Source organism: Cryptomeria japonica, chromosome 8 (genome assembly GCF_030272615.1).
Source record: "Cryptomeria japonica chromosome 8, Sugi_1.0, whole genome shotgun sequence".
Lineage (NCBI taxonomy): Eukaryota > Viridiplantae > Streptophyta > Pinopsida > Cupressales > Cupressaceae > Cryptomeria > Cryptomeria japonica.
In genome coordinates this window covers 651,119,336-651,138,580 of record NC_081412.1, presented here as the reverse complement: position 1 = coordinate 651,138,580, position 19,245 = coordinate 651,119,336, and the positions used below count along the sequence as shown (strand labels likewise).

The following is a 19,245-nucleotide window of genomic DNA, read 5'->3' as shown; positions in this document are numbered from 1 at the left end:
CAACAATCCTCTCTACCACTTATTTATAATAGTTCATTAATTGAATATTTATGCATTTATTTATTAGTTGTGTGATTGTAATGGGAGTTTAAAGAAGTGTGATACATTTTTCATTAATGTTGTAGATAAATGTATATAAATAAATAAATAAATAAGAGATAATATCTTAAAAGTTTATGATATAGTGAGAAAGAATACTTTTTATTGTAGTTGTGTAATAGAATTTTGTATCAAATAAAAAAAATATTATATGTGTAGTTCAGGTAATAAGATTTTACATATCAAAATATCTTCTCCACCACTTTTTGATAATAACAACTCATCAACTGAATATCTCCATATCTATCTATCACTTTTGTGTGAATAATGTAGGTTTTAACAAGTGAGAGACTTTTGTTAGTGTTGTAGATAAATGCATCGTTTACTTTGATAGTTTATAATAGTGAGAGATTGTGTTTTATTCTGGTTGTGCAATAAATTTTTCAAATCTAAGAAACATAAAATATTTTGTATAGTTCATGTAAAAGGATATTACATGACCAATCGTGATAATAACAGCTCACCAATTTAATATCTACGCAATTACCTATCTGATCATTATGAGGGTTTAAAAAGGAGGAAGATTTTTTATTAGTATTGTAGATAATTGTATTTAAAAAAATAAGAGATAATACTTTAAGAGCTTATAATATGTAAGAGAGATTTTTTTTTTTTAACTTGTGTAGTAGATTATTATATCAAATGTTAAAAACGTGATATTTCTAGACTTTAAGTAATAGGATTTTGCATCATGAGTCATCTTCTCCGCTAAAGAGAGATTGTTTTTTATTCAACTTGTGTGGTAGACTTTTATATCAAATGTAAGAAACATGATATTTCAGCACTTAATGTAATAGGACTTTGTATCATCAGTCATTTTCTCGGCCACTTATTGATAATAACAGCTCACCAATTTGTTTTCTCCTCATTACCTATGGTTTTTATTTGATTGTCATATGAATAGATTTAAAAAAAAGTGTAAAATTTATTAACATTGCAAATAAATGTATCTAAAATAATAAGAAATAAGATTTTCACAACTTTTGGTGATGAAAGAGATTGATTTAATTCTACTTTTGCAATAGACCCCTTTTTTTTTCATCAAATATAAGAATCAAATATAAGAAACATGCTATTCCTACATAAAAACTATCAAATTTTGTTTTAGTTTAGATATCAATCAAATTAGTTAAACTTAATTCCGTTAACACATTTCTTCAACGACTAATCTTGATTCTCAGATAATTCATTTATTTACATCAATCACTCATTTTTTCTGTGTAGAAGCGACCTGTATATTTACATTCAACTTTGAAATTATCTCCAAGCAGACTGAGTCTGAATTGATTTCCATCCACCAAAACAAGTACAGTTAAAGCAGGTTCGAATGTAATGAACATATTCAATTCATGCCTATCTCAGATTGAAGAAAATCTATAAATCTTCCATTCCAGGCCAACTGGAACACCATGAACTTTCTGTCCAAGAAGAGAAGCTAGATTAGAAAAAAAATATAACAAAATGATTCGTGTCAATACAAAGCGCACTGTATTTCCCAGAATCCCATCTGAAGCTGAACAGATTGAAGTGTTACCCTTAGAATTAGAAATGCTCTTCTGCCACTATATTCAGCAAGGCCTCCTCTATCAAATCCCCCCTGCCGACTTTTCCTCTCATGTAGATCGTCTTGCTGAAACCCTTTCCCGTCTGCTCGTAAAATTTTATCCGTTGGCCGGTCGGTTAACAACCAGTCCTGTGGATGGAGGTATTTATATCCTCTGCAACGACTCCGGCGTAGATTTCATTGAAGCCGAGGCAGAAGACCTAAGTATTGCTGATCTGACCACAGCAGACGTGGCGCCGGCTGTCGAAGAACTATTCGCTCTCTCAGGCGCCCTCAATTTGGAAGGCCATCACCTTCCTTTGCTTGCAGTCCAGGTAAATCACTGAAGGTATATTTTGTGGTTTTGAAATGCAGTGTTTGCAGGTGGGAACTGGGTGTTTTGAGGTTCTGTTATTCTATTTGGGAGATCCATTTTGGTCGGAAATGGCTATCCAGTCATTAAGATGCATTTAGGTATCTGTTATGGTGTATGGGGATTATGGATGTCTTGGTGTATCGTAGAGATTGGATAACTGTTCCAATCTTGCTCTAACCTATGTTACAGCATAAGACAAAGATAGTTCTGAAATTTTAATTTAAAGCTGAAGTTCTTTGCAATGGGTTTCAAGGTTATACTAAGGTTTTATGAAATGTAAGTAAAGTTTTTAATGATGTTCATGAGATCAGGTATTTTGCAGGATCTAAAAGTTGAACTGTGTCAAAACTAACAAAATAGAGTTCTTAATTCTGATTATCATCTATTACCTTGTTGATCATGGTTCTTTTACTATAGATTTTGATCAAATAATCTGTTGTTTTTGCTATCCATTCCTCTTCAAACAAACTTGTAAGATTGAACTTTTTCTCTATTAGCGTATCTGACTCAAATGTTCTTGTATGCCATATAATTTATGATTTAATGCTATATTGTTTGCACTAACCTTAACCTGCAGTGATAATGAAGCTTGTCAACATGTGCTCTTCTTTGAGTGTTGTCCTACTCTCCATTTCACATAAGATGGTGTCTGCTACTTTTCAATTGGGCTAATTAACATTTTAGCTTTCTACTTTATATTTTTCTCTATACAATGTTTTTGTTGATGGTCACATGTGAGATTAACTTGCTTTATATAATATTTTCATTTTTGCCCAGTTTGTTTTGTCCACATCATAGCTTTGAGTTTTTTTCTTACATGTCTTTCAATTTTCAAATTTGTGTTTGGGCTCTCTTGCATGTTGATTCCCTATTTATTCATCATCTTGACATTTTGCTTAATTGACGTGTCTTACATTCTATTTAACTTTTCCTCTATTGCAATTTTGGGTCAATAGTGCCCTCTCATCTTTTTATGTCCTCTTAAAATATCCTAGTAGTTGAATCATTGTTGCCACTTCCATTCAAAATGCTTCAGCCTTGGAAAAAAGGATTTCATATGGGATCATAATTTTTATCTTAAAACTACTTGTGATAAAATGTCTTTGTAACCTTTTTGTTTGTCTCCATTTTCATATTGTCATGCTACTACCTCAAACTTTGCAACCATACAACACCATTAGCATACCAAGCAATTAATATAAGATGTTATTTTTCAATCCTATAACTCGGCTAATCTACATCTATTTTGAAGCACATATAGAGTTTTCTATCACCCTTGTATCATTTTTTCTTGCATGCCTCCCAACTAAGGTTGCTATGAAAGCCAAGGCCAGTGTATTTTTATTATTTTACCGTATGCAAGGGGCTTCTTGCAAAGTTCATTTGCTTCTTTTTTCTTATTAAGGTAAAGATCGCGACTTTGGTTTTTCCAAAGTTCACTTGCATTTCAATCTCCTGGCAAAATAGCTCTAAGGCTCTTATATTGTTCTTGCAAACCATGCATTGCTTTGCCATTAGGATGTGGTCATTTGTATATAACATTAACTTTATCACAAAAGTGTAGGTGGACACCCTCACCACCTAACTTGTCCATTCACTCATCTAACGTGTCTATGCATAGTCCAAATAAATTGAAGGACGATGGGCACATCGATGTTGACTCTAATGTTGCTCCCAAAACATTCACACAATTCATCCTTTGTTCTTATTTTAGCTTGAAATTGGTCATAGAGTCTACAAACAGTTGCTTTATATTTTTCTATTATTACAAACTCTTCCATTTTACTCTAGACTTTTCTTTTAGGTACTAATATCAAATGCTAGGTGGGCAACCTCACTTGTCTATTCAATTGTCTAACTTATATATGTATAACCAAAATAAAGTGGGGAACAATAGACACTCCTATGTTGACATCCTTTGTTCTTATTTTGTCTTGAACTTTGTCGTATGAGTTACTAGTCTTTTTTTTTGGGATTCTAAATTCTTACATTGTACTCTACAATTTGCTTTTAGATACCTTATCAAATCAACAAAATAACATGAAAAAGCCTCTTCTCTCTTTTGCCCAAACCTTTTCAATTAAATATATACCATCAATTGTAAAACGACTTAACTAAAATTTTGCTAACCTTTTGTCCTTTTATCCTTCTTTTGCTCCCAAAACCCAAAACTAAACATGTACTCTACCAGACCTTTTCCAAAAATGAGATTATAGTACAATACTGTTCCTTAAATGTACAAAAAATATATATATATTGTATTTCTAGATTTAAGTGCATAGCATTTATTTACAAATAAAGTGAATTCAGAGGCACAATACACTTTTATGTGATTATGGACGCCGGAAATCTCATGTCCTCTCCTGAAATTTGCAGGTAACTCGCCTGAAAGACGGAATCGCAGTGTGTTGCACGGTCAGCCACTCCGTAGCCGACGGAAGTTCCTTCTGGCATTTATTCAACTCCTGGGCCCACCTCTGTCGTACGGACGGCAACAAAATCCCCGCTAATCCCGTTTACGACCGTTCATTGCTAAACCTCGGCGGGCCCCCGGTTAAGCTTGGCTTCGACCCGGACGGTCACATCCCAAGGTTTTGCCCGCCTCCACTTCGGATTAAAATCTTCCATTTCAGCGCCAAAGCGATCAGCCGCTTAAAGGAGCAGGTCAACCGGGGTTCACCAGTTACAATCTCTTCCTTCCAGGCACTATGCGGTCATTTGTGGCGAGCAATCACACGTGCCCGGGGTCTCGGCCCGGACGAGCAGACAAATATTTGGGTGTCCGTCAACTTGCGGTCACGGCTTCGTCCTCAGTTGCCAAGCTCATACTTTGGCAGCGTTATTCAGAACATATTCGCGACCGCTACGGCTAGAGAGCTTAGCAGTTTCCCCCTATCCTTCCCTGCTGGTTTGTTGAACGGTATAATTAGTGGTCACATGGACGAGGCTATCAGGAAAATGATTGATGAGTGGCGTAAGCAGCCAATTGTGATTACGCTGGATCAGATACAGAAAAATTGTATTGTAATAGGGAACTCTCCGCGGTTTGAGATGTATGAGAATGATTTTGGGTGGGGACGGCCCGTGGCGGTTAGGAGTGGGATGGCCAATCATTTTGACGGGAAGGTGTCGGTTCATCCCAGTAGAGAAGGTGGAGGAAGTGTTGAATTGGAGGTTTGCCTTCCTCCGGCGACTATGAACAAATTGGAAGATGATCCCGACTTTACTTCTGCTTGATTATTACTCTAATCCACGTCATTTCATATTTATAATAACTAGACAGGGATCTGTAGTAATTGATAACCAACGATTGTATTATTAGTTGTGCTTGTAATATTTTATTCAGTTTATCTGAAGTTATTGTGCAGTAAGCTTTATTTAGTTTTGAAGATTTTATTTCAAAAAATAAAAATTTATGTAATTGTTCTGTATTATTTTAATTAAAGTTATTTATTATGATTATATTGTATTATTTCTAATTTATTCTTAAATATAATTTTTTAATGTATTATTATTATTTATGTAATAGTTTGCTTCAAATTATTAATAGTAATTTATGTTAGAGGTATTAGTTATGTTTCAAGTAAAAAATTTTGAAGCTTTGTGAAATAATGAGACTTGTTATAATAATATTTGTTTTCTTATTAGATGGCACTAGAGATTAATGCTAAATTTATTTAAACTAGCAATTGCACCTTGGTGTGCAATGGGTACGCCTAATAGAAGAATATTGGTCAAAATAATAAACATTGGAATATTGAAGAATATTGGGAAAAAAAGAATTGATAAAGTGACATATTGTAAATCGTAAATTTTTAATAAGTTGAACAAGTTTAATAATTCATCATATAGAGATAATTCATTTATCACCAATTAGAGGTCATTGAAATAAAGGATAAGAAGAATCATACATTAGAACTTGGTAGTACATATAAACATGAAAAAATGATCAATGTTTAATAGTGTTACAAGCAAGTATGCACACTATAATAACAAACACCATGAAATTGAATACATGGTTTACATTATCTTTGCTTGAATATAATCATTTGAAATGTCCTTGAAACCTCTCAAGTAAATGCATAATCAACATGTGTAGAGTAGGTCCTAATTGTTTTGCATATCTTCCCCATTTAGAGGTTTTGTTTCAATTGTATTTTGATTCTTGCAAGAGAATACATAGTTGCATAGTTGATTTCAAACTATAGAGAAGAATAATAGCCAAAACAATAATTGATAAAGTGATATAATGCAAATTTTATTTCTTTGATGAGTAACCTATAGAGATCATTCATTTATCACCAATATCAGGTCTTTGAAATCAAGGATAGGAAGATTCATATTTTAGAATTTGTCATGTGTAAAATATGATTAGAACCAAAGCCATTATTGTAAACACTTAATACACGGTTTCAAACACCAAAATATTGTCATATATCTAGTTCGATAAAACATCTTTCATATAATTATAAATACTATGGAATTGAATATAAGCATTTGTTTTATCAATTGTGTAAATGATCTAATTGCAAGAAAATTATATGAAATAAATTAAAGAGAAAAAATGAATTTTTTTTTTGAATAAAGGGGTAAAAACTTTATTGAAATAAAACTAGAAGAATTACAAAGAGAGTCAGAGCCCAAAGGCCCTAGCCAGAGGCCACAAGACCAGCCCTATCTTAACCAACTTCAAAACCATCCATGTCCTCCGTAAGAATCTTCTGCAAGTCTTGACTGTAATCCCTGGAGAGAAGCTCCCAACCATCAACTTTCCAATCACTATCATGATCTGAAGCCTATTTGGCCAAGCAATCTGCAGCTCTGTTCCACTCCCGAGGGATGTGGATGAAGGACACCTGATCCATTAAAGTACTGAATTGGAGAATCTGCTAGACAATCCCAGCCAACCGCCACTAAATCCCACTAAGCTTCTGATCATTCAGCAAGTTAACAACCATTTGTGAGTCTGATTCACAAATCACTTTCCTTTGACCCCTCTCCCAAGCCCTCTCTAGTGCATAGAGAATCGCCAATCCCTCCATAATGTTATTGGACTACCACCCTCTGTGCACCGAAAAGAAGAACACAACCTCCCCCCCGTTGTTCCTGCTAACACCACCAACTCCAGTTAGGCCTGGGTTCCCCCTTGAAGAACCATCGGTATTAATCTTGAGAATCCCCTCCGGGGGGGGGAATCCACCTTCCCACCCTTTGCACCTTCTTCATAGCCCCTCTACCTCTCCTGACACAAGCTCAACCAGAAGACATCTCCTGCAAACCAAGCCTACTCACCAAATCAGTCTCCTCTCTACTCAGTGGAAAATTCACCTCACATTTAGCTTCCACTGTCTCCTGGACCATAGCAATGATCCTATTCCAAACTTTTTGAACAAACAATCTGTCCTCCCGAAAGATCCTCCTGTTCCTCCCAAGCCATATCTGCCACAGAATGAAGATGGGCCCAATATACCAGACAGTCTAGAGGATGGGGGAGGGATAGGAGGTCTTCCCAACCTATTCCAGAACTCTACTAGAGAATTTGTGTGGACACAAGGATGCTTCCATGCTCCCCACCAGTAATGCCAAATAAGTTGTGAGAAAGGGCATCTAAAGATCAGATGTGAGGAATCTTCTTCCCCATAACCACACAAAGCATAGATAGAGGGTCCCAAAAATCCCCACTTGTGGATATTGTCCCAAGTTAGACATCTGTTCTAAGCCAAAGTCCAAGCGAAACAATTACACTTCAGCCAAGAAACCTTATTCCACACCTATTTCCACTAGGCCACCTCTCTTCCCTCCAGACTTCATTTCACCAATTCTTGGTAGCCACTAGCCACAGTAAAAATGCCCTTAGGATTTGGTAGCCAAGCCAGTCCATCCCTACTCTTAAGGGAGCTACAATGTCTACTCACCACAATGCCCTATAGCTCAGCGCACTCTTCCTCCATCTCAACAACTGGCCACTCAGTAGGAACCTTTCACCACTCTAACTCCAGCCGACCACACCTGTAAGTAACCTTAAAGTCACTCACCCTTGACCAACCCACCTCCAAAAACCTCAGGCAAAGATTCCCAAGGTTAGGAAACTGGTCCAAAATGGGAGGATAACCATCCCAAGAGTCGTACCAGAAAAGGGCCTCTTCCCCCCTTCTGCATATCCAAAAGAGTCCATCCTTAATGAGAGAGGCCCCCCTTTTGAGAGTATTCCAGATCGAAGAGCCCTTTCCATCCAGTGGATATCTAGGGATTTCCTCCCTCAGGATCCTTTGCATATACTTGTTAGCCAGAATCCTGGCCCAACCTTGATCCTGCTCCACACTACCTCCAGTAAAGTTTAACCGCCAATGCTTCCCCAAAAAGAACTGACTGCCTTAAACCAAGCCCCCTTGCCTACTTTGGGCTACACACCAAGTCCCAATTGACCAGACTCCATTTGGAAGAGGAGAGATTGCCTGCCCATAAAAATTGCCTAGCCAGAGAATCCAGTCCCTTCAAGAACCACTTAGGAGCCACATGAAGCATACAACAGTAAATCAAAAGAGCCTGAACCACCAACTGAATCAACTAAACCCTTCCAGTGAAGGATAGCCATCTATGAGTCCAATGTTCAACCTTCGTGCAAAATTTATCCAATAAACCCTATCAGGTCTCCCTAAGAGGGTTGCCAAGAGAAATAGGAATACCCAAATAAATCAGGGGAGCAGCACCAACTTGGAATCTCAAGATAAGGGCAATCCTTCTTTGAATAGCATCAGGAGTGTTGAAAAATAGGATTGAAGATTTATCCTCATTGATCAACTGGCCCGAGGCCGCAAGATAAACATCCAAGACCTTACGCAGATTAGTAGCTTCCCTGATTTGAGCAAGCCCCATCAGGGCCATATCATCCACAAACTACAAATGAGATTGTGGTTACAAGTCATTACCCCAATTCCATCCCTGAAAAACACCTAGCCCCACATTATGCTCGATCAGCCTTCCCAAACCCTCAGCCATAAGAATGAATAAATAGGGGAATAGGGGGTCCCCTTAGCGAAGACCCTTAGAAGCCCCAAATAACTCCGTATGGTCACCATTGATAAGCACGGAGAATGAGGTTGACGTAACACAACTCATAACCCACTGGACCCACTCATCAGCAAAACCAAAAGCCCTGAGGATCTTCTGAAGAAAGGACCATCGAACTCTATCATACACTTTAGCCATATCCAGCTTGATGAACATAGCTTTTTCCTTGGATGATGCCATAGAGTGAATGGTCTCCGTAGCAATAACCACACCATCCAAAAATTGTCGCCCTTCCACAAAACCACTCTACTCCTCAGAGATAACAATCCCCAGACACTGCTTCAATCTATCTGCAATCACTTTAGATATGATCTTATACGTCACATTGCAAAGAGAGATAGGTCAGAATTGGCCTAACCGGTCAGCCCCCTCACATTTGGGGATAAGAGCAATGAAAGTTGCATTCAATGCCCTAAGCATCTGCTTATTCCTTTGAGACTCCTGGACAACCTCCAACAGATCTAATTTGATTATATCCCAGAATTATTGGAAGAATTCAACTAGGAACCCATCCGATCCAGGAGCTTTTCCTTTCCTCATGTGAAAGACAACCCTTTCCAGCTCTTCCATCAAAATAGGACACAATAGCTTCTCATTCATCTCCCCTGTGACCAGAGAGGGAATGCAAGCAAGAACTTGATTCTTCATCACCACTTCCCTCTGTGAGTCCTCCTTGAAGAGGGTCTGGAAAAAAAGTAGCGACTCCCTCAAAATCTCCTGTAGGGATAGGCACTTCTCGCCTCTATCATTAACCAGAATAGGGATGGAGTTTCCATGTCTTCTTTCTTTCACTGAGTTGAAGAAGAAAGTAGTGTTCTTGTCCCCCTCCTTCAGCCAATCAATATGAGCTCTCTGCTTCCAATAAATTTCTTCGCTAAGCTCCCATTCCTCCACCACCTTAAGAGCCCCGTCCTCCTCCCTAAGCAAGTCCTCGAACAACCCATGCTCTCTGATTTCACTGGTGATCCCATTCAACATGCTCTGAGCAGCTTCCTTAGCATGAAATATGTTCCCGAAACCCTGACAGTTCCACCACTTAAGCTGAAGCTTAACAAATTGCAGTTGCTTGGCAAAAGAGTACATAGTTGTGCCAAAGGCCGGCCTCCCTTTCCTCCACCACCCCGCTACCAGATCCTGCAAGGTAGGATCCCGAAACCACATAAGTTGGAATTTGAAAGAAGGTGAGCGAGCAACCTGAGCTAAAGAAGACACCAACTTGATGGGCCAATGATCTAACCCTCTCCAATCCAGAATCTCAGAACTAGTGGACCAACCCCCCCCCAATCCAAAAATTAGAGACCAAAAAGCGATCCAACCTCTCTGCTACCCAAAAATCTCCCACCCTCCTATTGTTCCAAGTGAACAACCCATTGCCAAGCTTAATGTCAACAAGGTGCAACAAAGATATATTATCCTGAAATAGGTAGGAAGAGGGTTCCAACCTCATAACCCCCCCCTTCTTTTCACTCAACTCGAGGATTGCATTAAAATCTCTTGCCATAATCCAAGGGTGAAAGGGGGCCAATCTTTGCACACCTGAAATATGGGCCCATAAGTTTTGCTTACTCTGATAGTCTGTAGGGGCATAGATGTTAGAAAACAAGATAAGTTCCCCAGTCTCTAGACTAGACATAACTCTGGATATCGAGGATTTGGATGCAACCCACCAGACTGGGCAAACTCTTAATGGGTTCCAAAGGCAGGCCACTCCTCTGAAAGCACCAGCTACCCCAACACACTGACACTCACCTCGCCCCCATAGCTTTGGCACCTGACCCATCATACTTTCCACTAAAAGTTTAGTTTCTTGCAAAAATAGGACATCAAGAGAATGATTCCTAATCAAATCCCGAATAGTTTTTTGTCTAGGGCCATTGTTCAAGCCCCTCGCATTCCATGAAAGCACAATCATTTAAGAGGGTTGGAAAAGTGAGTATCCAAAGTCTTCACTGACCCTGACTCAACTAGGTTCTCCCCCATCAATTTGATCTTCTCCGGATCTTTCTTTCTGCCCACCTTTGAACTCTTCTCTGAAGCACTTTTCTTAATATCCTTCTGATGCAACCCCAGGTGAACAAAGGGCTTATTACTTCTAACTCTAGCCAGTTCCATTTTTCAGAGCTAGCAGAGACCCCTCCCCCACGACCGAGTTCACCTCAAGGCCTGGAGAGATTTCCAATTGGGCCTCTACAGGCTGATCCGTCTCCATCTGCTGACTTCTAGCCACAAGCAAGGCCTAGGTAGGATTCTCAATTACTCTTTCCGGAGCCTCCCCTGAAGCGCCTTGATCCAAAGGGGTAAACCCCAGATTTACTTCCTGATGGCTAAGGTCATCCAGGACTTCAAATCTGTTGAATGAGTCCCCCTCTTGACGCTCTCGTAATGGCCTCTTCTGTCCTCGGTTCCTGTTCTTTGTCTTAACTGGGACAAACCCATTAGCACCCTCACCCTTGACCATCATGGGAGCTTTCCCCTTCTCAGCCCTATCTAGGCTTAGGTCAGATTGCTGAGGTTGGCGCGCAACTGGCTTATATCTAGTACATTTACGTTGTAGATGACCATACTCATGACATAGCCGACATAAAAAAGGTAGTCTCATAATCTAACTGTTGAACCCAAGAATAAGAGCCTGCACACATATCTATAGCATCTGGCAAAGGCTTACTAAGATCGATTTCAACACAGATGCGAGCATAGGTCATTACCTTTCTCCCGAGGGTTTGTGTTGATGAGCCCATAGGCCTCCCAAGTAGAGCGGCAAGCATCTATAGCACATCCTCCCGACAACATTCCACTAGAAAATGTGGTAGCCGAACCCACACTGGAACCCGATTTGGTAGCTCCTCAGAGGGATTAAACCCCACATGCCAAGGCTTGATGAATAATCCCACCTAGTTGTAAAAATACGGGCCCCCTTCAAAGACCCTATTGCGATCCTCCATGCAATTTAAAGTAACCATGAAGTAGTTATTGGCTAACAACATGATTTCCATTTCCCCTTCCGGTGCCCAAGTCCTTCGCGCCCAGTTTTCCAAAAACTGCAAGGAAACCCTCATTCCCAAAAACTTGCAGTATAGCGAGTGTTTTGAAAAATACTCAATGTCTTCCGCTATCAACTCTGGAGGGATAACTAACTTTGGCCCCTTGCTACATCTCTCCAGACAACCATTAATCTTCGTCATGAGAGAGTTTGCACCACTCCCCAGCCCAAAATCTGATGCATACATATTATTGTTAAAGGTCTTCATACCCTGAGGTGGGGGTTTTGATCCCACCGCTGCACGAAAATCCAAAGTAGGCGCAACATGTGAGGCCTCACCCCCAGAACTCGACATCGCAATGAAAAATAGGATAAGGATGTCTAAAAAACCACACCCCAACCAGCTGTTCAAAGCGGCTAGAAAACCGAGACCCCACCTTGCCCGAGCACCACCGAAGGTCAAAGCTAGTTGACCCCCCAAGCACACGGGAGACCCACGAGCCACCCCTAGCCGGAGCCCCACCTACAGGCCACCTAAACCCCACCCCCGCATTGCTTCAACACCACCTCCACGCAGCCAAGGCTCCACCCCTACCCAGCCTCCGCCTCACCCTGCAGCCCCAAAACCCTCCCCACTGCTTCTGCTCCCTGCCCGACACTTGCTACCCTGCCAGACCCCCGACACCTGCAATACCCTCCCCTGCCACACCAGACTCGATCACCACGGGCGAGCTATGGCTGTGAAGCCCTAGCTCGACCGCACGCAGTCGCCTAGACAACCATCATCCCGCCCCAGCGAATGCTTTTGTGGTTATGATCTTTGCCGAGAAAAAATGAATTTTTAAAAGGATAAGAAACATCAATTTATTTGATAGATATTAAAAAAATTCAAACCCAATTTCTTGGTATGGTGGTAACATTTTAAGGGATTAAAACAATCATTAAAATATCTTCTATTGAAAATTTCGCATTTGCAAATTTTTTTTAAATGTGTACGAAACTGATCATTAAGAAAGGAATGCTAATTTAAGGGTTGCCAATACTCTCAAAGGCACTGATGAAATCAATTGCCAATTTTGATCTCCAAATATTGACTTGCAAACAACACATTTATCAGTAAAATAGAATAATGTTTCAATGCAAGAAATTGAAACAATTGTGCAAAATGCCCAAAACGGGTAGTAATATATAATCATCCTAAGGAACATCTGCTAATTTGCCATCATAAAATCTATGACAAAAGGAGGACCAAGTGGTTGGGCATTGTTTTGGAGTTATCTACAATAGGAATAGTTGGTCATGATTTAGCAAATTGCTAGGTAACAGTTCTTTATGATAATTCTTTGACCACAACTATCATGTATTAAGAATATCATAGATTTTAGAATTGCTCGATCCCAGTATTTACCAAGAATTAGACTAAACCCTGCCATCAATTTTTAATTTTGGAACTTTATTGCTAGATATGTTTACTCAATATTGACAACTATGCATTTTTAAACATCACGCATTGGGAAGATAAATGCATACTCAAAATTTATTCATTGAGTGTAAGAAGATTATTTTGTCTTACAATTCAAACTTTCTTTGATTTTATTTGTCCAAAGATCATTTGATAGGTACCCAAATGAATATGAAAAATATATATAATATTATCTAAACAATGAATTTACATTATATAAAACATAATATAAAATAGAATTCACTACTTAAATATTGTGATTATAATAATCCTAACTAATAATTCTTAATTGTAAACATTCAAAATGATTATAGATGTTAAAATTTAATTATTAATTAAAATAAAAATTATAATATTTTGATTAAATTATTTATAATTATTTAATGATTATTATAGATTTTGAAATAATAACTAATAAATTATATTTTATATTTATTATATTTTCCAGTATTAAAATTTAATAATCAGTTTATTAAAATAAAACTATATAATTCTAATTCTAATTTAAAAAACTAAATTTTATTTTAATTAATTAATAATTATAATCTTAATCAAATTTAATTTAAAATATATAATAATAAGTATAATTCAATCTATATAATACTAATATTAATTAATAAAATTATTAACAATTTAATCTTAAATATATTTTTAATTATTATTTTAAAAATATAGAGAAAACATTATTACTTTGACCCTTAATCTTAATTCATTTTATTTTTAAGTAAAATCAATTTAATAAATAAAATAAAATAAGAGAAAGCTAAGACTTTAAAAAGGAATAATAAACATACTTAAAGTTTTGCCCATTCATTTTATCATATGTTAAATTTCTCCTTTATTTTTACCACATATTTTGTCCCGTGTATAATTTTGGAAACACTTTTTTATTTACTTCGTACTCCAATGTTAGAATATGGAAAATCGAAGAGGACATCAAGTAAAAAAGTGAAAAGAGAAGATTCGGCGATGTTTACCTTGGCAAACAAAAATGGCACGGACTCCACTCCATCTTCACCAGCTGTCAATACTTTATTTGATTTGATTTGACAAACTTTATTAGCATTCCCAAAATATTTGGGGAAATAGAAATATCAATGCATTCAATTTCTCGACTTGTTTTATAGCACGGTTTACCAAACAGATGAGTAGTTTCCTGGCGTGAGACAGGTTTCAGGTCAAAACCTCACACAAAATGTAATACAGAATACATAATATGGGATTCTTGTCCCATGAACATTAGAAATTGTTTAAACTGAGGCCAATACAATGCATTTTTCATGATAGATATTAATTAAAAATCCAGTGATGCGACCCAATCAATGTCTCTCAAATAATTCACTCTAACACGCATTCGTAAGTCACCACATTTCGTACAGAGATAGATGAGTGGCGCGACACAAAGTCTTTCGCATTGCCTTCAACGTGCTTTCCTCGAAGCTACCTCCACTCTTACTATTTTTTTTTTGCTACGACTTATCTTGCGACTGAAAACGATGAACAGTTGGGATATCTTGCATCGTCTTGCATCCTTTTTTAAACAGTCTCTACCGTTGATTTCGAAAATATAGGTGGTCCATTTCATAGTATGGGACACCTTGGGCGTAACTAGTGGTAGTTTTGTTGATATTGAAAGAGCATTGAATACATATACTTTATTCATTTTTACACATATATACGCATCTTTATGTATTTTATCTATTTAAAGGTTATTTAGACCACTCAATGAAGTAAAGAGAGTTCTTAAATACAATGTTTCTTGTGTTATTAAATTATTTTCTAAGTAATACTTTGCTTCAAATTATTAATAGTTATTTATGTTGTAAGTACTAGTTATCTATCAAGTAAGGAAGTTTAAAGCTTCATGAAATAATAGGATGTGTCATAATAATATATGCTTTCTATTATATGGTACTAGAAATTAATGCAACATTTAATATAGCTAGTGGTAGTTTTGTTATTATGGAATAAACATTGAATACATATGTGTTATTCATGTCTACATGTATAGACACATCTTTATGTATTTTATCTATTTAGAGGTTATTTGGACCCCTAAATAAAATAAAGAGTGTGCTTAAATACAATGTTTCTTTTGTTATTATTAATTTTGAAGTAATAGTTTGCTTCAAGCTATTAATAGTCATTTATGTTAAAATTATTCTTTATGTTTCAAGTAAAAAAGTTTGAAGTTCCACGAAATAATAGGATGTGTCATAATAATATATATTTTCTATTATATGGGACTAGAGATTAATGCAACAGTTAAAATAGTTAGTGGTAGTTTTGATAATACGTAAAGAGTGTTGAATACATATACTTTATTCATGTCTATATATATAAAAACGTCTTTATGTATTTTATTTATTTAAAGATTATTTGGACCCTAAATGAAGTAAAGAGTTTGCTCTCTAATTTCATCAAGTTGTATCATTGATTACAAAGATAAAATTATCAAATATAAGGAGTGATTTTTTTATTTATGAAATGATCACCATTAATGTGAGTAGGCCATTGACGACGATAAAGTCACGATTTTGAAAAAAGAGAGGTCAATTATTAAAATATTTTTTTTTATCATTTATAAAGCAAGGGGTTGATTAAATCTTATGAGGGATTTGTACCTCTAAAATTCAAAGGAAGATTATCAATCCCATGATAATCTCTCCAACTGTTGGTACTTATTGTAGACGTATAAAAATGACTATATTCCTAAAATGAATATTTTATGTTCATTTTTCTATTTGATTAAATCCAATTTAATTAAATTATCCACATTCTTCTATTTTATTAAGTAAATTGCTCGATTTATTTAAATAAAATTCACTATACCATTTAATGAATAAATCATTTTATTCAATTAAATCCCCCTAGCCACTTTTAATTAAATTCAAATTTAATTAAATAGTTATCCTAAATTGAATAAATCAAATTTATTTAATTGCAACCAAATTGAATGAAAATCAAATAATTCAATTAAATCTTATTATCCCTACATCCACTTGCAAAATCCCAAACCCCTTCCTAATCCCTTCTAGAATCTTCTAATCGATTCTAATTAACCTAACCCTCCTCTAAACTTTGTCACATCCCTAAGCAAAGGGAGGTCACTTCTCAAATGGCCCAAAGTCTTGGATAACCATTGAAGGTTTTCAACCTTCAACCACCAAAAACCCTAAAGTCTTTGAAAACCATTGAAGGCTTCCAACCTTCAACCACTTAATCCACAAAGTCTCCAATAACCATTAATGGTTATTTCAAACCCTCCCACATGGTTAAAACATTTGTTTTGACTCAACCTCTATCCAACCCAAGGGTCTCATCAGGTCATTAATGCTTTGACCATGATTATCTCTTAATCATTTGCACAAAGGTTTATCTTTGGATTAGATCCTAATTCAGTGGGTAAACCTAACTTAGACTTGACCCTTAGCCTTTAGATAACCATGAGGTCTCCTCAGGCCTTTAATGCCTCCAACCTCTTCTTTCAACCCAATCTGGTGTGGACATTTGTCACTATTTCATTGGTGCCAATTGTGCACATGGATCCCCAACTTTCAAACTTGGCCCTTGATTGAACCTTTCAATCTTGACCATCCATTGCCCTATTTGTGCTATAAATAGAGCTCTCATTCCTCCATTCTAAACAATCATCTTTCAAATTTGAAGCATCACACTTATGCTCAAATTCTTTCAAGCTTTCTCATTTTATATATGCTCCCCATTTAGCCTCTTTTAGATCATAAATTAGACTAATATGCATGCTTAGATTACTTTATTTACCATTTAGATTAGAATTAATCATGAACATGCATGCTAAAGTAGTTTATTTATCATTTTAGCTCAATCATAGATTAAATATAGTATGCTAGGATAGTATTCATACTAACCTTGTCATCTTATCATCTAGTTTGTTGCATTTCTAACATCTCATCTAGCTTATAACACATCTCATATTAAAAACAGTTAAAATCTCTCTCGTTCTCATATTTGCCATCCCTAAACCATTTTGCTCAGTAATTTGAGAGCAAAACATTGGTTTGAGGGACATTGTGAGATAGAGAACCATGGGACCCTCCTTGGGAAGCTGAGTGACATCACGTTACTCCATAGCTTGCATCAAGAAGTCCTGTGTGTGTGTGGATTGGTATTTTACATATTTTTCACATTTTCAATTCTAACAATCCATTTTTCCCACATACATTTCTGGCGCCCACCGTGGGGCTCGAACCCACGATAACCTATCATTTTTTGAATTTGAAGACTTTTGCAGGTACGCGGAAAACTAGAATTGGCGCGTCTAAGAAACATTTTAGCGCATCCGCCTAACAGTTTAGCGCTTCTAGCCTTCTGTTTAGCGCGTGGGCTTTTTGTCTTAGCGCGTTAAAACTGTTCCTTAGCGCATGACACTATTTAACAAATTTTCCTGTAGGTATCGACGCGGGCAAAACACAGAGTAGCGCATCTACTTAACAGAGTAGCGCATCCGCCCAACAGTTTAGCGCTTCTAGCCTACTGTTTAGCACGTGGGCTCTCTGTCTTAGCGCGTGGATACTTTTCCTTAGCACGTGATTCTATTTAAAAAAAATTTCCTGTAGGTATTGACGCGGGTAAAACACTGTTTAGCACATCCAATAAACAAAGTAGCGCATCCAATCCACTGTTCAGCGCGTGGAGACCATCTTCTAGCGCGTGTAGTTCAAACATTAGCGCGTGATTCTCCAGAAAAACTTCACAGCAAATTTCAAAACAGCCTGTTTTAGTGCGTGGAACAAACAGCTTAGCACGTAGAATTCCTGTTTTAGCGCGTGGAACAAACAGCTTAGCGCGTAGAATTCCTATTTTAGCGCATTGGCCAAACTAGTCAGCACGTGGAAAATAAAGTCTAGCGTGTGCATATTTCACAGTCAACAAAACAAAATTTTCCAGAATCAATATTTTAGCGCGTAATCAGGGGCAGAGTAGCGCGTGGGTGCTTTTTCTTAGCGCGTCTGTGCAATATTTTAGCGCATGGAGTTGACAGAGTCAAAATTTTATGACAGAGTCAAAAATTAGGCTTGTGAGAGGCATAGTATATATGGAATATAACATTTAAGTATAAGTTTTAAGTTATATTCCATATATACTTTCAGGATGTTTGAGAGGGGTTTCAGACCTCTAGGAGTTGTAATGCAAAATCTAGTTTTTGGAAGATCTTCCAAATTTCAGACTTAGACAAATTTCAGGGCATTTCAGGCTCAGGATTGTAAAATTTGTAACCAAGATCAGAATTTAGGCTTGTGTAAGCCCACACTAACACTTGATCACTGATTGTGTGCAGGTTATAATATTTTTTATGCAGGGGAAGGAGTTAGTTTAGAGGGTTTAAGTCTCTTTTTTTTTACTTTCTTTCAACAAAAGTTGGTTAAAAAGAACTCACTCTCTTTTTTTTTGCACAAATTAAAATAAACCTCATCATTTCATTTGGATGCATAAAATGAACTTCATGCCTTCCTTTTTGGTGTTTTAAAAGAAACTTCATCTTTTCTTTATTGCATGGTAAAAAGAACAACAAAGCAAACCTTTCATTCCTACAAGTTAGGAAAAACACTTCATTTTGGAAGCTGTAAAAAGAACCAACAATCTTTACTTTGGCAAAAATTTTAAAAAGAACCTCACCATCCTTTGGTGTTTAAAAGGATTCACTTCATTTTGCAAAGTAAAAGAACCTCATC

The 19,245-nt window shown here is 36.9% G+C and overlaps 1 protein-coding gene across 1 annotated transcript; it reads left to right on the top strand.

Moving 5' to 3' along the window:
• The first annotated feature begins 1,265 nt into the window (after positions 1 to 1,265).
• On the top strand, positions 1,266 to 5,480 carry LOC131069312 (BAHD acyltransferase DCR). Its single transcript, XM_058004678.2, has 2 exons — positions 1,266 to 1,977; positions 4,395 to 5,480. The coding sequence occupies exons 1-2, from the start codon at positions 1,561 to 1,563 to the stop codon at positions 5,253 to 5,255; spliced, it is 1,278 nt and encodes a 425-aa protein (XP_057860661.2). The 5' UTR covers positions 1,266 to 1,560; the 3' UTR covers positions 5,256 to 5,480.
• The last annotated feature ends 13,765 nt before the right edge of the window (positions 5,481 to 19,245 follow it).